Source organism: Chanos chanos, chromosome 9 (genome assembly GCF_902362185.1).
Source record: "Chanos chanos chromosome 9, fChaCha1.1, whole genome shotgun sequence".
NCBI classification, from domain to species: domain Eukaryota; kingdom Metazoa; phylum Chordata; class Actinopteri; order Gonorynchiformes; family Chanidae; genus Chanos; species Chanos chanos.
The window spans coordinates 30571629-30598654 of NC_044503.1; the positions used below are offsets into that span (position 1 = coordinate 30571629).

Genomic DNA, 27026 nt, shown 5'->3' on the forward strand with positions numbered 1-27026 from the left:
CGTCAGGTAAGTTCAAATGGTAATATTCTGATCCTGAAAGATATTCAAGTCATCATATCTGACTGACACTTTTAGTGGTAAAAAAGTACAGTTAGGATTGTCTCTCTTTTCCTCAAGAAACTGCTACAGTGGCTATATTAGGACAAATAAATTCTGAATTTGTCATTTTAGAGTGAGTGTAATTTTTAAATGGCTGTCTATAGATAATTGTTTTCTCTTTGTGGCTTAAGGAAATTACAAACGCATCACTAAATTATAAAGCCTTGACAGCTGTCTCACCAACAGGGGCTGGACGTCTGTCTGAGTTGAGAATTATACTGCTGGGAAATAAAGGTGCCGGAAAGACCTCAGCTGGAAACACCCTACTGGGCAGAGAGGAATTTGATTTGTCAAGCACTACAGAGAATGTTATCAGACATGGGAAAATAGAAGGAAGACAAGTCACTCTGATTGAGGCACCTGGCTGGTCAGTGTATCACTCTGTAGAGCTGTCTTCCAACTGGCTTAAACAACACATTGTGCACAGTGTGTCACTATGTCCTCCAGGACCCCATGCTCTGCTTCTAGTTATAAACTTAAACAATGCAGTGAGTGAGAAAAGCAGAAGATCACTAATTGAACATTTAGAACTTCTTGGTGAGAAAGCCTGGAATCACACTGTATTACTGTTCACTAATGGGGACTCTCTTGAACACGTGACAGTTGAACAATGCATTGACAAACGAAGAAGGGACCTCAAGGAACTTTTTGAGAAATGTGGGAACAGGTATCACGTTTTTGACAGCAAGAACTTGGGTGGCGGTTCTAAGGTCAGAGAGCTGCTGGATAAGATAGAGGGGATGGTGATTAGAAATAACAGTCTTCATTATGAAATAAACAGAGAGATTTTAGGGAATGTTGATAGGAGGATGAGATCCGAAGAAAAACGAGCAAAACGGAGGATGACAGAAGTGCAGAATCAGAGGAAGAGCCAAAGGGCTCTTATGGGTATGATCACTTTTTATTTCACAAATGGTGTTTGTTCTGATGTCCTTATTACACCCCTCCACCACATTTCCTATTCATACAGCTGTCCAGCTGTCCTTTTTATGTATAATTGTTAAATCAATTCAAAAAGTATATGTGCAGTTAATAATAAATAAAAGAACACATTACATTAAATGAGAACAAACTGAAGTTTGAGTCAAACCGTTTATATTTACTTTTTTTTTTTTTTTTTACATATTTTTATATTTATATACATGTAGTGCAAAGATTTATAAGATAGTGTTTACACAGATGAATAGAGAATATTGTTTACTATTATACTTAATCGCCATAGTGTATATCTTACTGCAGACTAACTTTAAGAATGCATTGTCGTAAGAATACATTGTTGATAACAGAATGAATACTTGGAATATTATATCGTTGGTCCTTTTCAGGTGCCCAACATGACATGACAGAAGTTAGGATTGTTTTGCTTGGCAGTGGCTACACAAGGAAAAATTCAGCAGGAAACATTATCCTGGGTACAAAGGATTTTGATTTAAGAATGGCTACTCACTGTGTGAACAGGCAAAAAACAGTAGCTGGAATGAAGGTTTTTCTGGTTGAACCTCCAGGCTGGTGGATTAACTGCCCTGGACAATTTATTCCTAAACTGGATAAATCAAAAATTGTGCTTAGTGTGTCTCTATGTCCTCCTGGACCACATGCTTTCCTCCTGGTCATAGATGTAGACGCTTCATTTACAGAAATGAACAGACGAGCATTAGCGGGACATTTGGAGCCTCTTGATGAAAGAGTCTGGAAACACATCATTATTCTGTTCATTAATGGAGACTCACTTGGAGACGAAACCATTGAGCAGTACATTGAGAGTGAAGGCAAAGCCCTCCAGTGGCTTATTGAGAAATGTGGGAATAGGTATCATGTCTTTAATACCAAGAAGCAGTCGGAGGAAACTCAGGTTACAGAACTACTAGAGAAGATTGAGGAGATGGTGGCAGCAAACGGTGGCCATCATTACATACTGGTCAGTGAGACCTTGCAAGAGACAGAAGAATATGAGAAGAAGCAGAAAGATGTGAAAGGGAATCTGCCCAAAGAGAACCTCACAGTCATTAAGGGTGAGTTTCTTTTTTCTCTGAAATGTGTTCTGACATTCAGGAATCAGTTTGAATAATGTGCCATGTTAGATATTCCCAACATGCACTGAAGGTTTCTCAACCTGAGAACTCTACTCTTATGGAATTCATTACTTATGTTTCCAACATATAGTCCACATTTTTGTCATGCACCAGTGTAGCAATTCATAGAGCTGCTTTGAATTCAGAGAGAGTTTGGAAGTTAAGCTTTGGAAGTTGAGATGCACAGATAGATAACTGAATATTTTTTTTCACTGTAATGATTATCATCTATTTTGTGTTCAGTAGTCAACTTATCCAAGATTTGAACATTTCCTTTATCACTGACATGATATGAGTCTTTCTTACAATAAATAAAAGGTGTTTTCACTAAACATATCGAAGGTATGGTAAGAGTATTACAGGAATTTGAAGAGGAGACACAGAAAGTCAGTGAAGGTACCCAGAAGACCAGCAAAAAACTGAAAAAGCAGATGAAAAGGAGATCACTACGAGGTACGTTTCTTTATGTTTCTGGTGCCTGTCTCTCTCTTTGGGGCAAAATCAAACAAACCAGTGCTACAAAATTTGGTTCAAGGGTCAGTGTCAAAGTAAGCATAAGAAATTACAGTCAAATTCTCCAATATTACTGACAGATTCTTCTGAACTTTTTTTGAAAGACTGATGCAGAATTATGGTATTTCCTCTATCATTCCTTGTCACACACGGAATGGCATGATGGGATATTGTTTTTTGTTTGTTTGTTTGTGTTTTTGTCAAGAGTAAAGACAAATTAAAAAGTGTTGAGTATTTTTATGATGAGTATACATCAATTTTTAATGTGATGTAGGCCTATGTCTGTGTGATTCATGCATCTGTTCTCTTAAAGTATTTCAGGTGTGATTGAAAAGAGTTACATGTCACTTAAAACTGAAAAATAAGAGATTCGTATAATCAGTTTTGGTAAATTTTTAGTGTACCAGCACTACTACACAGGATTTATAAAATCTTTAAACATACATCCAACTATTTGAGTGCTTCTGCCTATGAAGCAGAAATTCATACCCAGTCATGTACTAAAAATACTTAGGAACCAATTCTGTTTCCTTTCTTACTTCTTTTTTGATAATATGAAGACTACTTTAGGATAATTCACTGTTTCTCTGTTTCTTGTCATTCATATTCATCACTAAGTTTTCAAAGACAATTTCTCTTTCTAACAGGGAGTCAGCACTGTCTCACAGAACTAAGACTTGTTTTATTGGGTTACAAATGTGCTGGGAAGAGTTCAGCAGGAAACACCATCTTGGGCAGAGGACAAATTGATTTGACAAGTACAGCTCAGTGTGTGATGAGGCATGGAGAAATGGCAGGGAGGCAGGTCACTGTGGTAGAGGCACCAGGCTGGGTGTATGGTCACCCTTTGATGGATACTCCCGAAAGGATTAAGCAAGAGATTGTCCGGATTGTGTCTCTGTGTCCTCCAGGACCCCATGCTATGCTTCTGGTTCTGCCTTGCATACGTGCGTTCACAGCACTGGAAAAGCAACAAATACAGGAAATTCTGGAGCTGTTTGGCAGCAAGGCCCATTTACACACCATAGTGCTGTTTACTTGTGTAGATTTGCTAAGGGAATTAACCACTGAGCAATACATTAAGAATCAAGGGGAGGCTCTGAAGTGGCTTCTTAAGAAGTGTGGGAACAGACATCATGTTCTCAACAATTCAATCCAGAATTCAACTCAGGTTATAGAACTGCTGCAAAAGATTGAGGGGATGGTGGCAGGAAACAAGGGCTGCCATTTGGATATGGACAGGAGAAGATTACAGGAAGTGGAGGAGAGGAGGAGAGCACAGAGAGAATCCTGGGAAAGGACCCTGATGAATGTGCAGAAACAGAGAGTAGAAATGAAATCACAGAGAGGTAAACCTTTAAAATTTCTGACTTTGGAACCAGATTTACAAAAAGACCAGAATATTTTTATAGAACACTACCAATGAGTATGATACAAAAATAAATACATACATAAAAAACAAAAAGAAAAAAAAATAAACTAAATTTTGCTTAATATTTGCATAAAAACATTGTCACCAAATATTCTGAAAATATCAACACACTACAACAAATATATAACAGAGCCCCTGAATGCTCACTGCTGAGATGCATTCAAGACAGTTCAGTGTGTTTTTAGTTTACTTTTATATTTAAATCTGCGTCATGATAATAATGTAGTATCATGTAGTAGTAGTAATCAAGTATTCTGTGTGCCTCAGAAGCAGAACAGAGATGTATAATTTACTTATGTTTCGTGGTAAATGTTACTATGCATGTACAATTAAATTAGAACATCTGCACAGAAAAGCACAGCAAATTGTCAGTATGTGAGTGTTAGAATTTGGTCTGTACAGGTAGTTTTTGATATAGAGGCAGATTGAATTTTCTCTCACACACAGGAGACCTCCACCATCTCTCAGAAGTGGGTATTGTTCTGCTGGGTTACATCCTTAGTGGGAAGAGTTCAACCGGAAACACCATCTTGGGCATTTCAGGGTTTACTTTAAATAAAACTCTTCTATCTGTAAAGATACATGGAGAAGTAGCAGGGAGACTGGTTACTGTGGTGGACACTCCAGGCTGGTGGAGGAATGACGTTGTGAAAGATACCCCAGAAGTCCATCCACTTAGACACCTAACTGAACAAGAGATCTTACGGAGTGTGACTTTGTGTGGACCAGGACCTCATGCTTTCCTCCTGGTTATACCTGTATTATTCTCATTCTCAGAAGAAAAGAGAAGATGCATGATAGAACACCTGGAGCTTCTCGGTAACAGAGTCTGGAGTCACTGTATAGTCCTGTTCACGTATGGAGACACATTAGGAGAGGTGACCATTGAGCAGTACATTGAGTGTGAAGGGGAGGCCCTCCATCAGATTATTCAGAAATGTGGGGGAAGATATCATGTTTTTGATAATCGGAAGAAGACAAATTTAACACAGGTCACAGAACTGCTGAAGACGATAGAGGAGATGGTAGCAGATAACAGAGGCCAGCACTATGAAACGAATGGAGGAGGATTACAGGCAGAAGAGCAGAGAACAGCTCTGAAGACAGAAAATGCACAGTCTGCAGCTGCAGAGGCACAGATGAGAAGAGCAGATGAGGGAACTATGGATCTGTCTTTGGAGAAGCTTAACAGGAGTTTCACAAAGTTACCAATTAATAAGGAGTCAGAGGACAGTGTATCACTGAAGAGTAATCAGAGTATGAACTTTCCTCCAAACTGTAAGTGGAAATTCACATTACACAATAGAACTTGTATTGGTCCTTGTATTGGTTTTGCATTCTATAGTGTGATTAAAAAACTTGTTCTAGACATTTCATATACATAAAATAATGTGAAGTTATTTATACAGGAAAAAAACAATGCCAGATAACCTAACTGAAAAAACACAGAGGCTTGTTTCATACTGACTTATCTTTAGAGATATGCAAAATAAGCCTATAACAGTGGAGGGGAACTGATCCAAAGATATTTACAATGAAAAACAATAAGAACATGTGTAGACAAGTGCTCAGAATGCTGTTTCCATTACTGGATGGAAATTGTAGTACAGACAAGAAATGCATGTAAACCAAATGAGATGTACTTCCCTTCACAAAGGAATGGACATCAGCTGACATTCTTAATGCTAAATTGTTAGTGTAGCTAATTAAGCTAGCTTCAGTCTCTGGCCATCTCTGCATCTCTCCAAGAACACGTGACATACTGAAATCTACCTCCAATCTCAAAAGTAATTTCTCATATTTTCACTTTATCTCTTTATAGTAAGCAGTGAAGAAAGATATGACACGATGTCTTTGAGAACTTTGGGGAGTTCTGGATACGGTTCTCAGACAAGACTACTAAGACCTGAGGCCAGCTGTGGATCAGTCAAGTCACGGCCTTCATCTGGAATCACTAGGAGAGTCTCACAGAGCTCTGTCACTACAGACCACAGCATGTTGTCAGAGGACTGTATCTCACTGAAGAGTAATCAGAGTATGAACTTTCCTCTCAACTGTAAGTGGCGATTCACATTATATTTTTTATATCATTGTTCATGTAATGCATTTCATTCATCAGCTGACATTCTTAGTGCTAAGTTGTTAGTGTAGCTAATTAAGCTAGCTTCAGTCTCTGGCCATCTCTGCATCTCTCCAAGAACACGTGACATACTGAAATCTACCTCCAATCTCAAAAGTAATTTCTTATATTTTCACTTTATCTCTTTATAGTAAGCAGTGAAGAAAGATATGACACGATGTCTTTGAGAACTTTGGGGAGTTCTGGATACGGTTCTCAGACAACACTAAGATCTGAGGCCAGCTGTGGATCACTCCAGTCACTGCCTTCATCTGGAATCTCTAGGAGAGTCTCACAGAGCTCTGTCACTACAGACCTCAGCATGTTGTCAGAGGACTGTATCTCACTGAAGAGTAATCAGAGTATGAACTTTCCTCTCAACTGTAAGTGGCGATTCACATTATATTTTTATATCATTGTTCGTGTAATTCATTTCATTTTTTTTGACATTCTACAGTTTTTTTTTATATTGGCATTGCTAATGGAAAAACTGTGGTGTAATGATTAATGAAGAAAGGTCAGAAAAATAACAAGCAAAAAACAGACATATATTTCATACAGACTTATTTTTAGACGTATTCAAAACGAACCCATAACATTAGAGAGAAACTTGTTCAGCACTCAGAATGTTTTTCAGAGTGTAGAAGTTTTTCCCAAAGGTACACAGCAATTCACGAGCTACAGACAATGGATGATTGGGACAATACACGCGTTTAAGGGCGGGTGATATGATGATATTATACCACAACTAGTTTTAATTTTATCCCAAACTTACTTACATTGTAAATCTTGCTATTGTTTAGGATGTCACAAAAGAATCCACAGAATAGTAACTCATCCCACCCCACACCAGTAAACCAATAGAATATTATACTGCACATGGTACCTTTAAAAGAATAGTACTTGTTAGACATATTCTTCACATATCTGTTTTTCTTCCCCTATATCCTAACTTGTTTATAAACAGAATGCAGTGGGTTTGAAAGAGAGGAACTGGTTTTAAAAAAAAGGTTCCATTCCAGTAATATGGAAGTAGCTTGGATTTGCTAAATCTAATTTAAATGAGTCCACTTTAATTTTCAAGCTTTACATAGACACCATTCGTACAATAATTGTAACCAACAATTTTAAAAGAAAACATTCCTAACAGCACATGCTGAGAGTCTAACAATTGTTATAAGCCACAATTTAAGCCACACAGACATTGTTTGGATTATCAGCAAGAGCTAAACAAACATTACTCAACAATGCAATCAGAGATTCCCTCATGTGATCACTCAGGCAAAGATAACAGTAAGTGTAATCATTGTTTAATGTAAGCCAACACTCGAAACAGGTGACAGATACAGTTACTTTCTACCGAACTCAAGATATACTCCCAGTTAAAACAGTCAAAAACCTGGCTTCAGAAGACTGATTTAACCTGCTTATCTACGTTATGTCCTACCCAGCTGCAAATATTTCTGCGCCTTTACACCGAAATCTACGCTGGAAAATATTACAGATAAAAATTAAACTGTGAACTTTTTAGCTCTGACGAGCGATTTACACTGAAGTCGTACACTGGATCCCAATTTGAGTCTTGCAATTCATTGCACTGATGACTAGAAACTGTGCAGGACCCATTTCCAAACAGGCCCTCTTCAGTTATTCTTTGTCTTGCATCTTAAACACCCTAATGTTATGAGCAGTGTTTTCTTGTAGAGATACTCTAGGGTGTAGAGCACTACATAGTTTCCAGCTTGGATGTACTATACAGCAGTGATTCTCAACTTCAGTCCTGAGGGCCCACTGTCCCGCACGTCTTTGTTTTAACTCATCATTTGAGCTAATCAAGGGCTTGATGATTAATTGATCAATGGCATATCTCAGAACTTCATGCAGGTGTGCCAGTCCTGAGTTAAAACAAAGACATTCAGGACAATGGGCCCCCAGGACTGGAGTTGAGAATCGCTGCCGTACAGTATTTTATTTTTTTATTTTTTTTAAGACAAGATATATATATATAAACCAAATCAGACACATTTTCTTGCATGATAATGAAGTTCGGTCTCTTTCCCTACCTCCCTGGCTAATCAAAGCCTTGTTGGATCTGACTGGCACACCTTCTTGTTCCTGAATTATTGTGTGCACTTACGCTTATATAATACATACATACATACATACATACATACATACATACATACATACATATATATATATATATATATATATATATATATATATATATGTAGCCCAGCCCCGAGCAAGGTTAAAGCCTGTACAGTTTATTGTGTACCAGACCCTGTTAGGAAAACAATTTGGATGACAATAAAGATGACCTGCACCTGCATCCAGTCTCCTCACAGTCTGTGACACATGAAAAATCAAAGGGCATATGCTGTTGTACATACAAACAGTGACATATTCACCTTTGTTCATTTTTAACAGTGACTCATCTCATATTTTCTTCTTATTCCTTTATAGTAAGCAGTAAAGAAATATATGCAATATATACAACACAATCAAGATCTAAAGTCAGCTGTGAGTCATTCCCATCACTAGCCTCACCTGGAAAGTCTGGCACTGCCTCACAGAGTTCTACCACTGAATCAGAGAGACGTTCAAAGCCCAGAAGAACCAAGATGCCCCAACCTGCAACAAACCTAAACACGCTGACAGAATTTCAGGAGCCTTAATAGATCAAACTTAAATAAATGTAAGAAAAACAGAAAGTGTTGAAGTATGTTCTGTTTGAGTCAGTAAGAACAAAAGGTAGATGCAAGAATTGAAGTGGCTGAAAGATCAGATTTCATCAGTTTTCTGTAATTTGCTCATGGACATCATCTGTCTACAGAGGCTTTTTTCATGTACTGATCTTAATGTGGTCTGACATTGTACGTATTTTTACATACTGTAGTGAAATGATTCCTTGTACCAAATGTGTTTAAGGTGTCGGAAATGTTAGAAATGTTGGTTAAACTAAATGCAGTCCAGCTGAAAACATCTCCACGGCCCCAAAAAAGAAATCAACTTAATTTTGTAACGTAATAGGGCCTGTAAAACATACAGTTCATTGCATTGCCAAACATTATTCATAAATTCTATATAAAAGAGCTTTTCAGACTTGATCTTTCAGCCTTCAAGCACTAAGAATGGATCTGACACAACTGTGCAATATGTCCTTATCTAACTTACTTTACAGTGCTATTTTTTGAACGCTTCTAAATTTAAATGTGTATTTGTTTTTGCTTAGTGACTGAAATGCCTGAGTTATTTATCTGAAGAAACATCCCATGCATCTCAGAGGCCTAGTTTTATTGACGTTACAAATGCAATGCTGTGCACCCTTCAGTAAAAGGGATAGTAATGACGTTATCAATTAGTTGTCAATTAGTAGTAATCAGAATTTTAGTATGGAACTCCTATGGATGTGTGTTTGTGGAGAGGATGCTGACTGGTGCCTCTTTTGAGGACTTTGGCATAAATGTGAAAGCTGTATGACAGTTGGTCTTAATGTTTGTGTTATGTCATTCATCTGTCTGTTTAATCAACAGATCAGACAGCTGACACAGTCATTGGTTTGATGCTTTGTAATACTTGTAATAAACTCAGGTCAGTTGATTTTCTGGTCTGTTTGATTCATTCTTGCTCCCATCACTGGGTCCATGTTGTTTTACAAAGTATCTCTTTACTGCAGTTACCATCTGTTGGTGCTTTACATATGAGTGAGATTATTTTAGAGACATATTTAAGATTTTAGTTTAGTTTAAGAGTTTATTTGTCATATGTAGGTTGACACAGGGTCAACGGTACAATGAAATGTGTGAGAAGAGAGAAACAGGTCAACTCAGCAATAAGAGCACAAGGTAGGGGAATAAGGAGTACACTAAGAAAGAAAATATAAAAGAGAGTTATAAATATATAAAAGGAGTTAACTAAGAAGAAAAATATAAATATAAAAAGAGAGGTATGCATAATGAACAATAAGGTACACGGAGGGTGCACAATAAATATAACAGACTATGGAACAGAATATGAAATATACACTATATACATGTAAACGACGCTTAGATTTAAAGTTTAAAGTGGCGAGTGTGAACAACGGCATTGCACATGGGGGATGTACAGCTTTATGTACCAGTGTAAGTGTCAGTGCAGTATCATGTAAACATTGTGAATCATAGTAACCTGTGAAGGTAGACAGTGCACGTTAGCAAGTTAGAAGTGCAACAGTGCACTTGAGCAGTGAACAGTGCAGCAAAGTAGGTAGTCCAGACTCCGGGGGGGGGGGGGGGGGGGGGGGGGGTGTTTAGTTGTGTGAGTTAAGATGCCTGATGGCCTGGTGGTAAAAACTGTCCTTAAGTCTGGTGGTGCGTGCAGCCATGCTCCTGTATCGTCTGCCAGACGGTAACAAGGAGAACAGTCTGCGTGCTGGGTGGCTGCGGTCCTTAATGATCCTGTGAGCCTTCCACAGACACCGCTGGTGGAAGATGTCCTGAATGGCAGGGAGTCTGCTGCCAGTCACGTGCTGTCTTCTGACTTGTGATATGTAGACCTTATGTACATACATTCTTTCTTATGCTTTTATGTCTTTTTTTTTTTACAATACACAGCATGAGTAATGTTGTAACCTATCTTAAAATATTTAGGTTTATGTTAAGATGTGCATTTCCATGTCTTTCCCACTCTTTTCAAATGTGATGAATAACATCACATCTCTCTCTCTCTCTCTCTCCCTCAGTTTTGCTGCTCAGTTTGGCTACAGCACCCTCTTTTAAACAATATTTACAGGATCAATTATTTATATGGTTTAGCGCCCAGAGAAGCAATTAAAAGAGAAAAAAATTAAACTGTAAAAGACTATCTAAATATTTGTAATTTCTAAATATCTTTTACCTGAATAGACTTACACCTACAAAGTGTAAAATAAAAACATCCCTCAGTATAATCACAGCAGTGACTCTGTCCCTAAAACTCTCCAGTCACTGTGTGTGTGATTTTGTTTTACTCCCTGGACATCTGGAACACTGGCTCAGAGAGCCATCCACACTTACAAAACAGTATTAGCAAAGGGTCAGTGCTTTGGTTTTTTTTTTGTCTGTTTGTTTGTTTGTTTTTTTCCTGGGAGTGTCAAAACAATGAAAAGTGTGTGTGCTGGTGACTTGACAAAATGTTACAAGGTGGAGAGTGAATTAAATGAATGAACTATGGGCTTTAATCAAAGTACCACTTAACTGCTTTTTCTTGTGTGCCTTTCTGTGTCATTGTCGAGTGATCAGTTAAACAGTGAAACTTTTTCTATGGTGAAAGTATTTTGAAAATTCTGGTGATGATTGTTGGCATGTGTTGTAGAATGATCCGTTAAATGGTGAACCTTTTTCTTGGATCAAATTGTATTGAAATATGTCATGCTCATAAAAGATTAATTCAGTCAGTTGAAGCCAACCTACAAAAACTGGACCCTGATTCTTAAATTCTTTAGTTCATCTAGTAACCAAAACATGCAGTGAATGTACAAACCAGTTTTTATTAATGTTTAACTAGGGTTGTTCAGATCAGCTATTTAAACAACGCTGAATGATGTGAAGTGTTTTATGCCCTGTGTAAAATTATACTCCAACTCACTTTCACTTGTGATCTGGGCGCACAGCAACAATCAGGAATAAAAGGTTGGGGGAAAAGCTGTTATTTCTGTTGATTCTGTAGTTATAAATGATCTGTAGGTATAAATCTGTTTTGTTTTTTTTCCCCTGAATGTGTCATAAGCAATGAAAGGCGTGCGTGTTCATGTCTTGAAAAATGTGATTATGAGGCTGAAGTTTAAGAGTGGAGCAAAATGTGTGGGCTATGGACATTCGTCAGATTATTCTTAACTTTTATTGTTTGTTGGCATGTGTTGTAGAATGATTAAATTTAACAGCGAGCCTTTTCCTGCAGTCAGATTGTTTTGAAATTTGTCATGCTCAAAAAAATTAATTTAGTCCGTTGACTTAAATCTTCAAAAACTGGACCCAAATTCTTAAAATCTTTAGTTCGTGTAGTAACTCAAACATGCATTAAATGTACAACGCAGCTTTTATTGCTTATTACACGGCTGAATACTCGATTCTGATCGGTTAGTTACGGCATTCTACGGCCTGTTATTGCTGAACAGCAGACCGCTGCTATAACAAACCGTTGCTATGGAACTATTTTTGTAGCAGACGCAATGCAATCATTTTTAAATGACTAAAATCATTTTTAATTCCATATTTTGTATCAAATTATTGATTTCTTTAATAAATATCCGTGTAATAAGTGGAATAATGCACAGCGAGCCGGTTATTATAGCGAAATAAGTCGCGTCAGGATGATTCAAGACTTGCATCACCCTGTCGCGGTTTATTTCACTATAATGACCGGCTCGCTGTACGTTCTCCCTTACTTAACTAGGATTGTTCAGATAAGCTATTTAAACAACCTTGAACGATGTGAAAAGTTTCATATACTGTGTGAAATTATACCCCAATTCACTCTCACTTGTGCGATGGGCGTACAGCAGTAATAAGGAAAAAAGGCAGGGACAGCCACCCGCTTCTCCCCCGAGGCTGAAGTTTAGTGGAGCAAAATGTGTGGGCTATAGACTTTTGTCAAATTACTCTTAACCTTTATTAATTGTGGGTATGTGTTGCAGAATGATCCGTTAAACAGTGAGCCATTTTCTGGGGTCAATCTGTTTTGAAATTTTTCAGGCTCAAAAAAAAAAATTTAATTAGTTCTTTAAAACCGAGAAAAACTGGACTCAAATTCTTAATTTCTGTAATTTCTCTAGAAACTCAGACAGGCAGTAAATGTACGCATCAGGTTTTGTTAATATTTAACTAGTGTTGTTCCAATAAGCTATTTTAACAACCCTGCTTGTAAAAGTATACTCCCATGCACTTTCGTTTGTGCCATTGTGTCTTGCTAAAGTGTCTGTAAAAGCACCATATAGTATGACTTATGATTTTTAATGTAAAATTAGTTTCATGCAAGGTTAGCAAAGGAGATGCTAAGAATGCAGGACTGAGACAGAAAGTCGTATCTGAAAAGTGGGTCTGGTGAGGTTTTTTGTTGTTGTTGTTGTTTTTAATGTAGGCAGCAAAAAAGTGACTGAATCCACATTTAGTTAAAAGTGTGATGGAACATTTTCACTGTTCAGATAAAAATGCTTTTATTTGAGATAAGAGCAAGTGGTTCAATCAATGTAATACAACATGAGATCATGGAAACGCATCAAAACTGTTTAGATGTGATTATCACCCTTTGGTACAATCCTCTTTTAAAATTGTTCAAATCAGTCCTGCTGATAAAATGACTGAGGAAACACAGGTTATAATTGGATGCAAGTGTGTGAGGGGTTTAACTGTGGATATAAGACACTGAATAGTACAAAACACGACTTGAAGCAACAGACAGGTTCGTCAGTGGCACAGGTAATTAGGAATAATACTGGACCACACTGAGGGGAAAAAAAAGTTCTGAGATTTTGAGAATAAGGTTGTAGTTGTAATTGAGAATAAAATATAATATTTCAAGAAAAAAGGTCATAATATTACGAGAATAAAATCAAAATATTTTGATAATAAAATCGTAACAAAAGAGACTATTTCCTCCAAGTCCATGTGGTTCTTTCTTCGGAACAGACACAGTTTCTTGCACAATCTTTTCAAAGTCCTAATACATATATTAATGTGGTGCTTATATGCCAAAAGATTAATTTCATTTTTTGTGAAACCTATACTAAAGCATAACTTCACAAGATCCTCCACGGTCCTCCGTTTAATGCAGGCGGCAGAGCACTCATATTTCCCCGCTAAAATCACACATATCCTAAAATTATGACTTTAAGAGTTGTGTACTCTTGTGCATGGCATACTGGGTTGTAAACTCTTAAAAACATGCATGATTGAAAGGGGTTTTTTTTTTTTTTGCTATTGTTAAACTAATGTAGGTCTCCATGGACTGAGAAAATGGCAATGAGTGGTTCAGCATCAGGTAAGTTCAAATGGTAATATTCTGATCCTGAAAGATATTCAAGTCATCATATCTGACTGACACTTTTAGTGGTAAAAAAGTACAGTTAGGATTGTCTCTCTTTTCCTCAAGAAACTGCTACAGTGGCTATATTAGGACAAATTCTGAATTTGTCATTTTAGAGTGAGTGTAATTTTTAAATGGCTGTCTATAGATAATTGTTTTCTCTTTGTGGCTTAAGGAAATTACAAACGCATCACTAAATTATAAAGCCTTGACAACTGTCTCACCAACAGGGGCTGGACGTCTGTCTGAGTTGAGAATTATATTGTTGGGAAATAAAGGTGCCGGAAAGACCTCAGCTGGAAACACCCTACTGGGCAGAGAGGAATTTGATTTGTCAAGCACTACAGAGAATGTTATCAGACATGGGAAAATAGAAGGAAGACAAGTCACTCTGATTGAGGCACCTGGCTGGTCAGTGTATCACTCTGTAGAGCTGTCTTCCAACTGGATTAAACAACACATTGTGCACAGTGTGTCACTATGTCCTCCAGGACCCCATGCTCTGCTTCTAGTTATAAACTTAAACAATGCAGTGAGTGAGAAAAGCAGAAGATCACTAACTGAACATTTAGAACTTCTTGGTGAGAAAGCCTGGAATCACACTGTATTACTGTTCACTAATGGGGACTCTCTTGAACACGTGACAGTTGAACAATGCATTGACAAACGAAGAAGGGACCTCAAGGAACTTTTTGAGAAATGTGGGAACAGGTATCACGTTTTTGACAGCAAGAACTTGGGTGGCGGTTCTAAGGTCAGAGAGCTGCTGGATAAGATAGAGGGGATGGTGATTAGAAATAACAGTCTTCATTATGAAATAAACAGAGAGATTTTAGGGAATGTTGATAGGAGGATGAGATCCGAAGAAAAACGAGCAAAACGGAGGATGACAGAAGTGCAGAATCAGAGGAAGAGCCAAAGGGCTCTTATGGGTATGATCACTTTTTATTTCACAAATGGTGTTTGTTCTGATGTCCTTATTACACCCCTCCACCACATTTCCTATTCATACAGCTGTCCAGCTGTCCTTTTTATGTATAATTGTTAAATCAATTCAAAAAGTATATGTGCAGTTAATAATAAATAAAACACATTACATTAAATGAGAACAAACTGAAGTTTGAGTCAAACCGTTTATATTTACTTTTTTTTTTTTTTTTTTTTTTTTTTTTTACATATTTTTATATTTATATACATGTAGTTCAAAGATTTATAAGATAGTGTTTACACAGATGAATAGAGAATATTGTTTACTATTATACTTAATCGCCATAGTGTATATCTTACTGCAGACTAACTTTAAGAATACATTGTCGTAAGAATACATTGTTGATAACAGAATGAATACTTGGAATATTATATCGTTGGTCCTTTTCAGGTGCCCAACATGACATGACAGCAGTTAGGATTGTTTTGCTTGGCAGTGGCTACACAAGGAAAAATTCAGCAGGAAACATTATCCTGGGTACAAAGGATTTTGATTTAAGAATGGCTACTCACTGTGTGAACAGGCAAAAAACAGTAGCTGGAATGAAGGTTTTTCTGGTTGAACCTCCAGGCTGGTGGATTAACTGCCCTGGACAATTTAATCCTAAACTGGATAAATCAAAAATTGTGCTTAGTGTGTCCCTATGTCCTCCTGGACCACATGCTTTCCTCCTGGTCATAGATGTAGACGCTTCATTTACAGAAATGAACAGACGAGCATTAGCGGGACATTTGGAGCCTCTTGATGAAAGAGTCTGGAAACACATCATTATTCTGTTCATTAATGGAGACTCACTTGGAGACGAAACCATTGAGCAGTACATTGAGAGTGAAGGCAAAGCCCTCCAGTGGCTTATTGAGAAATGTGGGAATAGGTATCATGTCTTTAATACCAAGAAGCAGTCGGAGGAAACTCAGGTTACAGAACTACTAGAGAAGATTGAGGAGATGGTGGCAGCAAACGGTGGCCATCATTACATACTGGTCAGTGAGACCTTGCAAGAGACAGAAGAATATGAGAAGAAGCAGAAAGATGTGAAAGGGAATCTGCCCAAAGAGAACCTCACAGTCATTAAGGGTGAGTTTCTTTTTTCTCTGAAATGTGTTCTGACATTCAGGAATCAGTCTGAATAATGTGCCATGTTAGATATTCCCAACATGCACTGAAGGTTTCTCAACCTGGGAACTCTACTCTTATGGAATTCATTACTTATGTTTCCAACATATAGTCCACATTTTTGTCATGCACCAGTGTAGCAATTCATAGAGCTGCTTTGAATTCAGAGAGAGTTTGGAAGTTAAGCTTTGGAAGTTGAGATGCACAGATAGATAACTGAATATTTTTTTTCACTGTAATGATTATCGTCTATTTTGCGTTCAGTAGTCAACTTATCCAAGATTTGAACATTTCCTTTATCACTGACATGATATGAGTCTTTCTTACAATAAATAAAAGGTGTTTTCACTAAACATATCGAAGGTATGGTAAGAGTATTACAGGAATTTGAAGAGGAGACACAGAAAGTCAGTGAAGGTACCCAGAAGACCAGCAAAAAACTGAAAAAGCAGATGAAAAGGAGATCACTACGAGGTACGTTTCTTTATGTTTCTGGTGCCTGTCTCTCTCTTTGGGGCAAAATCAAACAAACCAGTGCTACAAAATTTGGTTCAAGGGTCAGTGTCAAAGTAAGCATAAGAAATTACAGTCAAATTCTCCAATATTACTGACAGATTCTTCTGAACTTTTTTTGAAAGACTGATGCAGAATTATGGTATTTCCTCTATCATTCCTTGTCACACACGGAATGGCATGATGGGATATTGTTTTTTGTTTGTTTGTTTGTGTTTTTGTCAAGAGTAAAGACAAATTAAAAAGTGTTGAGTATTTTTATGATGAGTATACATCAATTTTTAATGTGATGTAGGCCTATGTCTGTGTGATTCATGCATCTGTTCTCTTAAAATATTTCAGGTGTGATTGAAAAGAGTTACATGTCACTTAAAACTGAAAAATAAGAGATTCGTATAATCAGTTTTGGTAAATTTTTAGTGTACCAGCACTACTACACAGGATTTATAAAATCTTTAAACATACATCCAACTATTTGAGTGCTTCTGACTATGAAGCAGAAATTCATACCCAGTCATGTACTAAAAATACTTAGGAACCAATTCTGTTTCCTTTCTTACTTCTTTTTTGATAAGACTACTTTAGGATAATTCACTGTTTCTCTGTTTCTTGTCATTCATATTCATCACTAAGTTTTCAAAGACAATTTCTCTTTCTAACAGGGAGTCAGCACTGTCTCACAGAACTAAGACTTGTTTTATTGGGTTACAAATGTGCTGGGAAGAGTTCAGCAGGAAACACCATCTTGGGCAGAGGACAAATTGATTTGACAAGTACAGCTCAGTGTGTGATGAGGCATGGAGAAACGGCAGGGAGGCAGGTCACTGTGGTAGAGGCACCAGGCTGGGTGTATGGTCACCCTTTGATGGATACTCCCGAAAGGATTAAGCAAGAGATTGTCCGGATTGTGTCTCTGTGTCCTCCAGGACCCCATGCTATGCTTCTGGTTCTGCCTTGCATACGTGCATTCACAGCACTGGAAAAGCAACAAATACAGGAAATTCTGGAGCTGTTTGGCAGCAAGGCCCATTTACACACCATAGTGCTGTTTACTTGTGTAGATCTGCTAAAGGAAATAACCACTGAGCAATACATTAAGAATCAAGGGAAGGCTCTGAAGTGGCTTCTTAAGAAGTGTGGGAACAGACATCATGTTCTCAACAATTCAATCCAGAATTCAACTCAGGTTATAGAACTGCTGCAAAAGATTGAGGGGATGGTGGCAGGAAACAAGGGCTGCCATTTGGATATGGACAGGAGAAGATTACAGGAAGTGGAGGAGAGGAGGAGAGCACAGAGAGAATCCTGGGAAAAGACCCTGATGAATGTGCAGAAACAGAGAGTAGAACTGAAATCACAGGGAGGTAAACCTCTAAAAAACCAAATTTTCAAAAAGGCCAAAAAAACCTCAATTGTTTTAGAACACTACCAATGAGTATGATACAAAAAATATATAAAAATGAACTAAATTTTGCTTAATCTTGGCATAAAAACATTGTCACCAAATACTCTGAAAGTATCAACACTCACTACAACAAATATATAACAGAACCCCTGAATGCTCACTGTTGAGAGGCATTCAAGACAGTTCAGTATGTTTTATTTTACTTTTATATTAAAATCTGCTTTATGAAAATAATGTGGTATCACAAATATTCTGTGTGCCATAGGAACAGAACAGAAATGTTATGATTAACTTATGTGTTGTGGTAAATGTTACTATGGATGTACAATAATATTAGAACATCTGAACAGAAAAACACAGCAAATGACTGAATTTGGTGTGTACAGGCAGTTTTGTGACATAGAAATGGACTGAAGTTACTCTCACACACAGGACACCTCCACCATCTCTCAGAAGTGGGTATTGTTCTGCTGGGTTACAGCCTTAGTGGGAAGAGTTCAACCGGAAACACCATCTTGGGCATTTCAGGGTTTACACAAAATGAAACTCCTCTGTGTTTAAAGAGACGTGAAGTTGTAGCAGGGAGACTGGTTACTGTGGTGGACACTCCAGGCTGGTGGAAGAATGATGTTGTGAAAGATACCCCAGAAGTCCATGCACTTAGACACCTAACTGAACAAGAGATCTTAAGGAGTGTGACTTTGTGTGGACCAGGGCCTCTTGCTTTCCTCCTGGTTATACCTGTATTATTCTCATTCTCAGAAGATCAGAGAAGAGCCATGACGGAACACCTAGAACTTCTGGGTAACAGAGTCTGGAGTCACTGTATAGTCCTGTTCACTTATGGAGATTCATTAGGAGAGATATCCATTGAGCAGTACATTGAGTGTGAGGGGGAGGCCCTCCATTGGCTTATCGAGAAATGTGGGGGCAGATATCATGTATTCAGAAATATGAAACAGACAAATCACACACAGGTCACAGAACTGCTGAAGAAAATAGAAGACATGGTAGCAGACAACAGAGCCCAACATTATGCACAGTCTACAGATACAGGGGCACAGACGAGGGAACCAGAGCAGGAAACTTTCGATCCTGTTTTGGAGAAGCTGAACAGGAAGTTCAAAATGTTATCAGTGAATAAGGATACAGAGGACTGTATCTCAACGAAGAGTGATAAGAGCATGGAACATCCTCCAAACAGTAAGATGAAATTTAGACCACAATAAGAGTTCCACTATCATTTTTGTTTTTTTAGCGTTCTGCCAATAAGGTGAATTTAAGAACATCTTTCGGCCCTAGCATTTCTTACAGAAAAACTCTATAAAAACTACAAAATTATGTACTGTTCATCCATCTCTCTCTATCTGTAAGAGTTGGTAATCAAGTGTTTTTCTTTTCTTTACAGTAAGCAATGAGGAAAGATATGACACGTGGTCTATAGGTTTGGAGAGTTCCGGTTATGGCTCTGTAACCTCAGGATCAGTAGCCAGTTCTGGAACATACTGGTCACTGGCCTCATCAGCAACCTCTGGGGCTGATTCACTAAGCTCCACCTCTGAATCAGAGAGAACTTCAGGACACAGAAGAACCAAATTGTCATATCGCGGAGAAAATTTAAGCATCGTGACAGAATTAGAAGAGAGTGGATAGACCAAGCTTAAATAATCACAATTTAATGTAAATCTCTGTGATTGCACACACATTCTGTGAACAGTGAGCAGTGAATTTGTCCTCTGCATTTAACCCATCCAACACAACGGTAGTGAACACACACCAGACGGAGGAGCGGTGGGCAGCACTCCTTGATCTTCCATCGCTGTGCAATATGTGTTTGTATACAGGGGTGCACAGTAAGTGCACTTTTCGAGTATCTGTACTTTACTTGAGTATATCTGAAAGACAAATTTTGTACTTTTGACTACTTTCTACTACATTTCTATGAAGATTCTCGTTACTCATTACTTCCAAGTATAGCTTTGAAGTCATCAGACGAATTTTCCTTTCTAAAATGCGAGAGGCCATTTTCATCACAGGGGAAAAACCAATCACAGTAAACCACTGCTATACTGTCAGTCAAATTCAAAGTGCATATTACACTATATTTTTATGGATTTGCCCACCAAATTGTCGTATTGGGACCGATGTTATGTCTCAACTGGTTTTCAACCTAACTGGTTCCTGTATGCGCTGACGTGCTGTTCGCCTTAATTTTTCGTTACTTGAGTCATTACTTTGAGTCATTACTTTGACTCAAGTAATGGTGTTGTCTACTTTGTCCACCTCTGTAACTAAGCCTATATTCTTTGACAACGTGTTGTTCATAAAGCCGGGTGGGAAATGAGCGCCAGCCACCAGCCAAATGCTGATAAAATATGAAAGTGGCATTTCAGACACAAAATAAAGATTTGCTATTGAGTGGATGGTGAATTTGAACATCTACAGTGGGGGAAATAAGTATTCAACACATCAACAATTTTTTAATTCAACATATTTCCATTGCAGCTATTCACATGAAATTTAGACCAGACATTGGCATTAACTCAATAAAACTACACAGCCAAAGAAATTGTAACACTCCAATCCATAAAAATGTTATGTGCAATAAAGGGGAATGACACAGGAAAAAAGTGTTGTTTCCAATGACAGCTTCAAGACACTTCCTGTACGAAAAAAAATAATCTCTCACAGTGATCAGGTGGAGGGTGGCACGGTGGCGCAGTGGTTAGCGCTGTCGCCTCACAGCAAGAAGGTCTTGGGTCCTTTCTGTGTGGAGTCTGCATTGTTCTCCCCATGTCTGCATGGGTTTCCTCCAGGAGTTCCAGTTTCTTCCCACAGTCCAAAGACCGTGCAGGTTAGGCAAATTGGAGACTACGTATAAATGTGTGTGTGAGTGTGTTTGTCTGTGTGTTTGCCCTGCAATGGACTGGCGACTTATCCAGGGCGTTTCCCCACCTTTCGCCCTATGGGCGCTGGGATAGGCTCCAGCACCCCTTGCAACCCTGATTAGGATAAGCAGCTTAGATAGTGAGTGAGTGAATAGGTGGGATTTTGGCCCATTTGTCAACACAGGCAGTCTTTAAATCTCTAAGATTCCAGGGGGCCCACTGGTGAACCTTGATCTTAAGTTCCTTAATACAAATTTTCTGTTGGATTTAAGTCGGCAGTTGACTACGCAGTCAAACACCTTTATTTTCTTCCTCTTGAACCAACTGAGAGTCTCCTTTGCAGTATGTTTTGGATCACTGTTCTGCTGGAAGATCCTCCCGCGTCTCATCCTCATTATTCTGGTGTATGGCAACAGATATTCTCAAGAATATCCCAGTACATGGCTCCATTCACCTTCCTTTCGATAATTTGGATTCCACCAGTACCATGTGAATAGAAACAGCCCCATACCATGATAATTTCCCTCCAAACTTCACTGTAGATGTGGTATTCTCAGAATCATAAACAGAGCCATTTCTCCTCTAAACATGGTATGTCGTATTGTTGCCAAAAAGCTCAATTTTTGTCTCGTTCGATCAGACTACATTCTTTCAGTAATCTACAGGTTTCTCTAAATGTTCTGTAGCAAACTTCAAACGAGCTTCAACATGCCTTTTCTTCAGGAATGGAGTATTCTGGGGTGATCGTGAATGGAGACTGTGGCGGTGGAGTGCATTTCCTGTTGTCTTCTTTGTGACAAGTGTACCCAGGTCTTTCTGGAGCTCTGCTCGAGTGGTCCCTTGGCTCTTGGGCAATTCTTGTAACTAACTTTCTGACTGCCCAGTCAGAAATTTTGTGAGGAGCTCCTGTGTGAGGCCAGTGGATGGTCAAGTGATGTTCCTTCCACTTGCAGATAATGGTGCTTATAGGAACATTTAGGAGTTGAGACATCCGTCGGTAACCAGTGCCATTACTATGCTGCTAAACAGTCTTGTTGTGAAGGTGTTGGGAGAGCTCTTTGCCTCTACCCATCATGACATATTTCTTGCAGGAAAGCTTGGTGACAAATGAATTGTTTACTTACATTCAGAGGTGGGTAACCCTTTTTCAAAGAGTGGAAGTACTTACTGGCAAACAAGCACTAATCTAGTTATTAGTGCCATAAGCTGGTTTAGTGCTTTTTCTTACTGCATTCAATACTTTTTTCCTGTGTCATTCCACTTTATTGCACATAACTTTCTTATGTATTGGAATGTTACAATTTGTTTAGCATTGTAGTTTTATTGAGGGCATGACAATTTTAATTTATTTTAAATGTAGGATAAAAAGATGTAAAATAAGAATATATTTTGTAGTAGACATTGTCTTGTACTGATTAATTAATATATTTATTTATTCTTCCTGAATTAAACATTTTAAATTAAATGAAACTTCATTGTCTGCCTAATTTTCTAGTTTGATTTACTGAGTTATCCTGTCTAGTGAAACATGTTTCTGTTAAGTTGTTTCTGCTGTTCCTGCCAGTCTGTGCACCATCATTGCCCTCCTCCTCATCTTCAGCCATGGTGGGGATGTTATCGGGGTCTAGAACATTAGCCATCTTGCAAATATTATACAACACTGCAGTGGCTTTTATGAATATCATCACCTTCTCTGGGGCATACTGCAGATATCCACCACTCGTATCATGGCATCTCCATCTACAGTAACAAGGATTCCTCTTCTTATTATTATTTTTAGTATTAACAGAAGTATTGTTAGTATAATCAGTATTATTATCATCACCGCAATATTTTCAGGGCATGTTTTATTAGAAATTATTTGTGTAGTTCTGGGGTTATACTGGGTTTAAGGAGTATACTCCTTTTTCTGGGCCTTATACTGACTTATTAGCTTGATCACTATTGAAATGTACAGGGCACTATACCATCTTCCTCAGAGGCAGCATGCCCACCTCCTCAGAAGTACCCTCTTCTACAATGAAGACTACACCACAAGTAGCAATGTGTCAGCAGGACTTGCCTCACCTTACTTTCCAAATGCCATGCAGCCTCTCTTGTCTGCTACAGCACTTTTTATGAGCCACATTATATTTCCTCTCTGCCTCGGTCTGCTCATTGCTGACTGGTGTCATCAGACAGGGTTTCAGAGGGTGTCCTGAATCCCCTAGAAGCCAGCCACTTGCCCTGTCCTCAGTTAGGTAAGTGTTGATGTCACTGTCTGGCTCTGCAAATTAAAACCTTTAAGTGCATGCAGCCTATGCTCAGTCCCAAGAATCTTATGATACTATGTAAGTAGGTTGAGCAATATTTCCTATTAGGGTCTATAGGACCTACCTGGTGTTGAAGATGAACAAATCATGGGTCGATCCAGGCCACTTTGCCACCAAATGTTGTATGACCATGTTTTGATCCCCGATGACCTGCACATTAATGGCATGAAAGCCTTTATGGCTAACAAAAGCTGGCTCATCAGGTCCACTTGGTGCTTTAATCAGAAAAAGCAAACCATCAACAAGCCCAATTACCCCCGGCATCCCGTTCTGCCTGAAAAACTCCTCCGTAACATGTAGTAGCTCGGCTCCTGGAAAACGAATATATTGCGGCACCAGATTACAGATAGCTCGGGTGACTTCTGTGAGGTTGCGTGAGACACAAGGCTGTTGTGTTAAGGAGAGTCCTGCAACCTCATCCTCAGATATACTTGTAGGCCTCTTCAGAGCCAGATTTGGCATTATCAATCAAATTCAAAATTAATCTTTTGGCTGTTAATATACACCCATTAAAACAAGGTCTGGGAAATTTAAAGCATCACCACACGGTTTGAGTAACCTTTCAATCATTATATTTCTGTGTTCGTGTTCCTCATCTTTATTGCCATACAGACCTAACAAGAGTGCTGTTGCCATTTTTGGCAGTTATTCTGAATTTAGGACAGCTTCTATGCCATCCTAACTTAGGATACCTAACCTGGGAGATTCCTAAGTTAGGATGGTTCTGTAATAGCTAAGTTCCTATCCTATGATAGGAAAAGATCTTAAGTGCAGTTAGGAAACATCGTTCTGTAATATCAAAAATTCTAAATGTTATCCTAAACTGAGAAGATAGGATTTCAGAATTAGGAAGTTTCTGTAATGAGGCCCCTGGTGTAGAAGCCATGCCAAGAGGAACAGTTGCGAGGAGGTCCGGAATTTTTCACAAGGACAGCTCAGCCACATCGAGATCTGCAAGACATTCTATATGTGGTTTGGGTGATAGCCATTGTTCCACAAAGGGGCAGGTAACAGATCAGCAATGCAGTCTTGTTGGCAGTGGCTTGAGTAGTTCCTATGTGTAAAGTGAACAATGCCACAAACTGTTAGCACAGCCATCACACAGTCATTTCTGAATCCTCACAGGTTTCAGTAATAAACACAGTGCATTTAGTGATAAAAGCATAACAGATACACAACGCACATGCAAAACATGCAAGCCTAACGCTAGACCCAGCTGACTGTCTGTGACACAGCCACAATAAGATAAGTTTAACCCTTTCATTTTGGTAGCTGATGGGGTTGTGACCTAGGCAGATTGTGTTGGGGTATATGAGAAGTGGTAACTAATGGGAGAAACTATTAAGGCTGAGGTGTTAGCTGCAGTTGTAAGTCAGTTTTCTTGGCATAATGGGCAGAAAGAATTAAAAGGGTTACTGATTTATTGAGTAAATTCTTTGATTTGAAAGTCATATGGTCAGTATGTTTTTGTTTTGTTTTTTTAGGCATTTACTGATGCAAATACGAGGAAAACATATCAGCTGACTAAGAAATATCCTATTTAACTTATATATCAATGGCTTAATCAAAACATTTCAAAAGAAGATACGAAGCAATGCCTTTGAACAAAATCACTAAAGCAACAAAATCACTAAACGTAGATATGACTTGACACAGATTAAACTTTTCAACCTACTCCTGTGACATCGATAGCAGACTGGGAAGAAGGGGTGGGGTTCTGCACGTCGTCGCACAGTTTCGGTTTCAATATTGGCAGTTGCTTTTCATTGCTTTCAGTCTTTGTCCCATGAGCGACTGTGCAGGAGACAGTTTCACGCTTTCAAGGGTGAATTTCTGTATTCCAATTTCCGTATTGCTTCTGTATAGGGCAATGTAAGGATCGTTTGGCTTTCCTGTACTTTCTTTAGCAGGTTCTTTACTTTACTGCCCGTTCACTTTGTCCATTCGACTGTGGAAATCCAGGGCTGAGTGTGGTATGTAAACTCCCAACTCTCTGTGAATGTTTTGAATTCTATACTTGTAAATTGCCGACCACTGTCTAACAAAATTTTGTCCGGAATACTATGTCTTGCAAACATTGATTTTAGGGCTGTCACAGCATGTCTGCTTATTGTTTGTGTGAGTTTGGAAATCTCAGGAAACTTTGAGAAGTAACCTACACGCAGTAGATATTCACCGTGGTCGTAGTAGAACAAATCTACTCCCACTTTTGCTCATTCCCTGCCTGGAATGTCATGGCAGATGAGTGGCTCTTTGGAGACAAGAGAGTTTAAAAAATGCCCATTCGCAAATGGCCCCCAATGGCAATGTCAGTTTTTCAGGGAGGTTTCCTTGGACATCGCCCATTTCCAGTGAACATTTACATGTGGGCTAACTCGAAAACGAAAGCGCCAAGTGGGAAACGAGAACGCAATGTTCACTTGCATTTTCCTTTTCATAGTGTCAGGTACAGGGCGTTGAAGTCGTAAAAATGAAAATGAAACTCGAGTTCTCATTTCAATTTTCATTTTGGCAGTATATGCGCTCACAGGTATTGAAAAGTAAAAGGCAAAACGGAGTTTGAACTTTGATTTTACCGTTTTCATTTTCATTTTGGAAGGGATTACCTCTCATAGGACAGGGGCAATTGTTAACATCGTGATAGCTTAGAGGCACTGCTTTCGAGGGCATTAAGAAAGTTTAAGACACAACAGAAGTTTACAGCTGCGAATGTTTATGCTTCATGCAACTTGTCTACCACTTCGCTATCCCACGTTTCACAGCATGTGTCTTGCAAAGTATCAAAATAAAAGTCAATCATGGATTCAATGTAAACCAATGCGATACTCTGTGTCTGTCTGGACAGTCACTGCATGAATTATGACCAGTTATCACTGGCAACATACAACCTTTTTTTTACCAACTTAAATAAGAGGGCAGAACAGAGAGCAATAGAGGACATACATTTCTGTGTTTTTTCAAGTTTTCGGACAAGTCACAGTGCTGTGAAAATATTCCCTCCGCTTATTCAGTATTTTGTTCGGAAGAATGGTAGCATGCAAAGTCAGCAGTCAAAGTTAAAAACATTCCAAATGAGTCAGCTGAGACGATCAAAATGTATTGCGTTTACAGGTGACAACTGCATTAAAACGGTCGCAGAAATCTGGCGTGATGAAGAAGGAAAGAATAACTTTGCAAACTTTAAGAAGTCTGAACAAGTCTGCCCAGCACACAAGTCTGCCAGCCCTGTGACAGTTGACTTCATTTTAGTAATCTTATTCAAGAGCTCTGCTTCTTCATGCAGTGCTTTCATGTGACTGTGTTACCTTGCTAGCTCAACAGACATCCACAGTTTTTGCGAGGTTCCAGTCTGTTTCCCTGATTAGCCTAGCTCTCATAGTGTCATTGTTAACACCACAAACAATGTGGTCTTTTATCAGTTCATCGCTCAGTCGTGCATATTCACAGCCCTTGGCCTTATTCTTCAAGTCGGTCACATGCGCATCAGTCGTCACATTCAGTCCCCATGTTCTCGTGAAAAACATAT

General features: G+C 38.6%; 1 protein-coding gene across 1 annotated transcript; it reads left to right on the forward strand.

Annotated features, from left to right (window-relative positions):
• Window positions 1–762: 762 nt before the first annotated feature.
• On the forward strand, window positions 763–20156 carry LOC115821620 (uncharacterized). Its single transcript, XM_030785425.1, has 13 exons — window positions 763–987; window positions 1425–2111; window positions 2514–2624; window positions 3332–4033; window positions 4537–5394; window positions 11856–11886; window positions 14190–14233; window positions 14509–15210; window positions 15657–16343; window positions 16746–16856; window positions 17558–18259; window positions 18733–19503; window positions 19709–20156. Exons 1-13 carry the CDS (start codon window positions 840–842, stop codon window positions 19951–19953), a joined length of 5799 nt encoding a protein of 1932 aa, XP_030641285.1. The 5' UTR covers window positions 763–839; the 3' UTR covers window positions 19954–20156.
• The last annotated feature ends 6870 nt before the right edge of the window (window positions 20157–27026 follow it).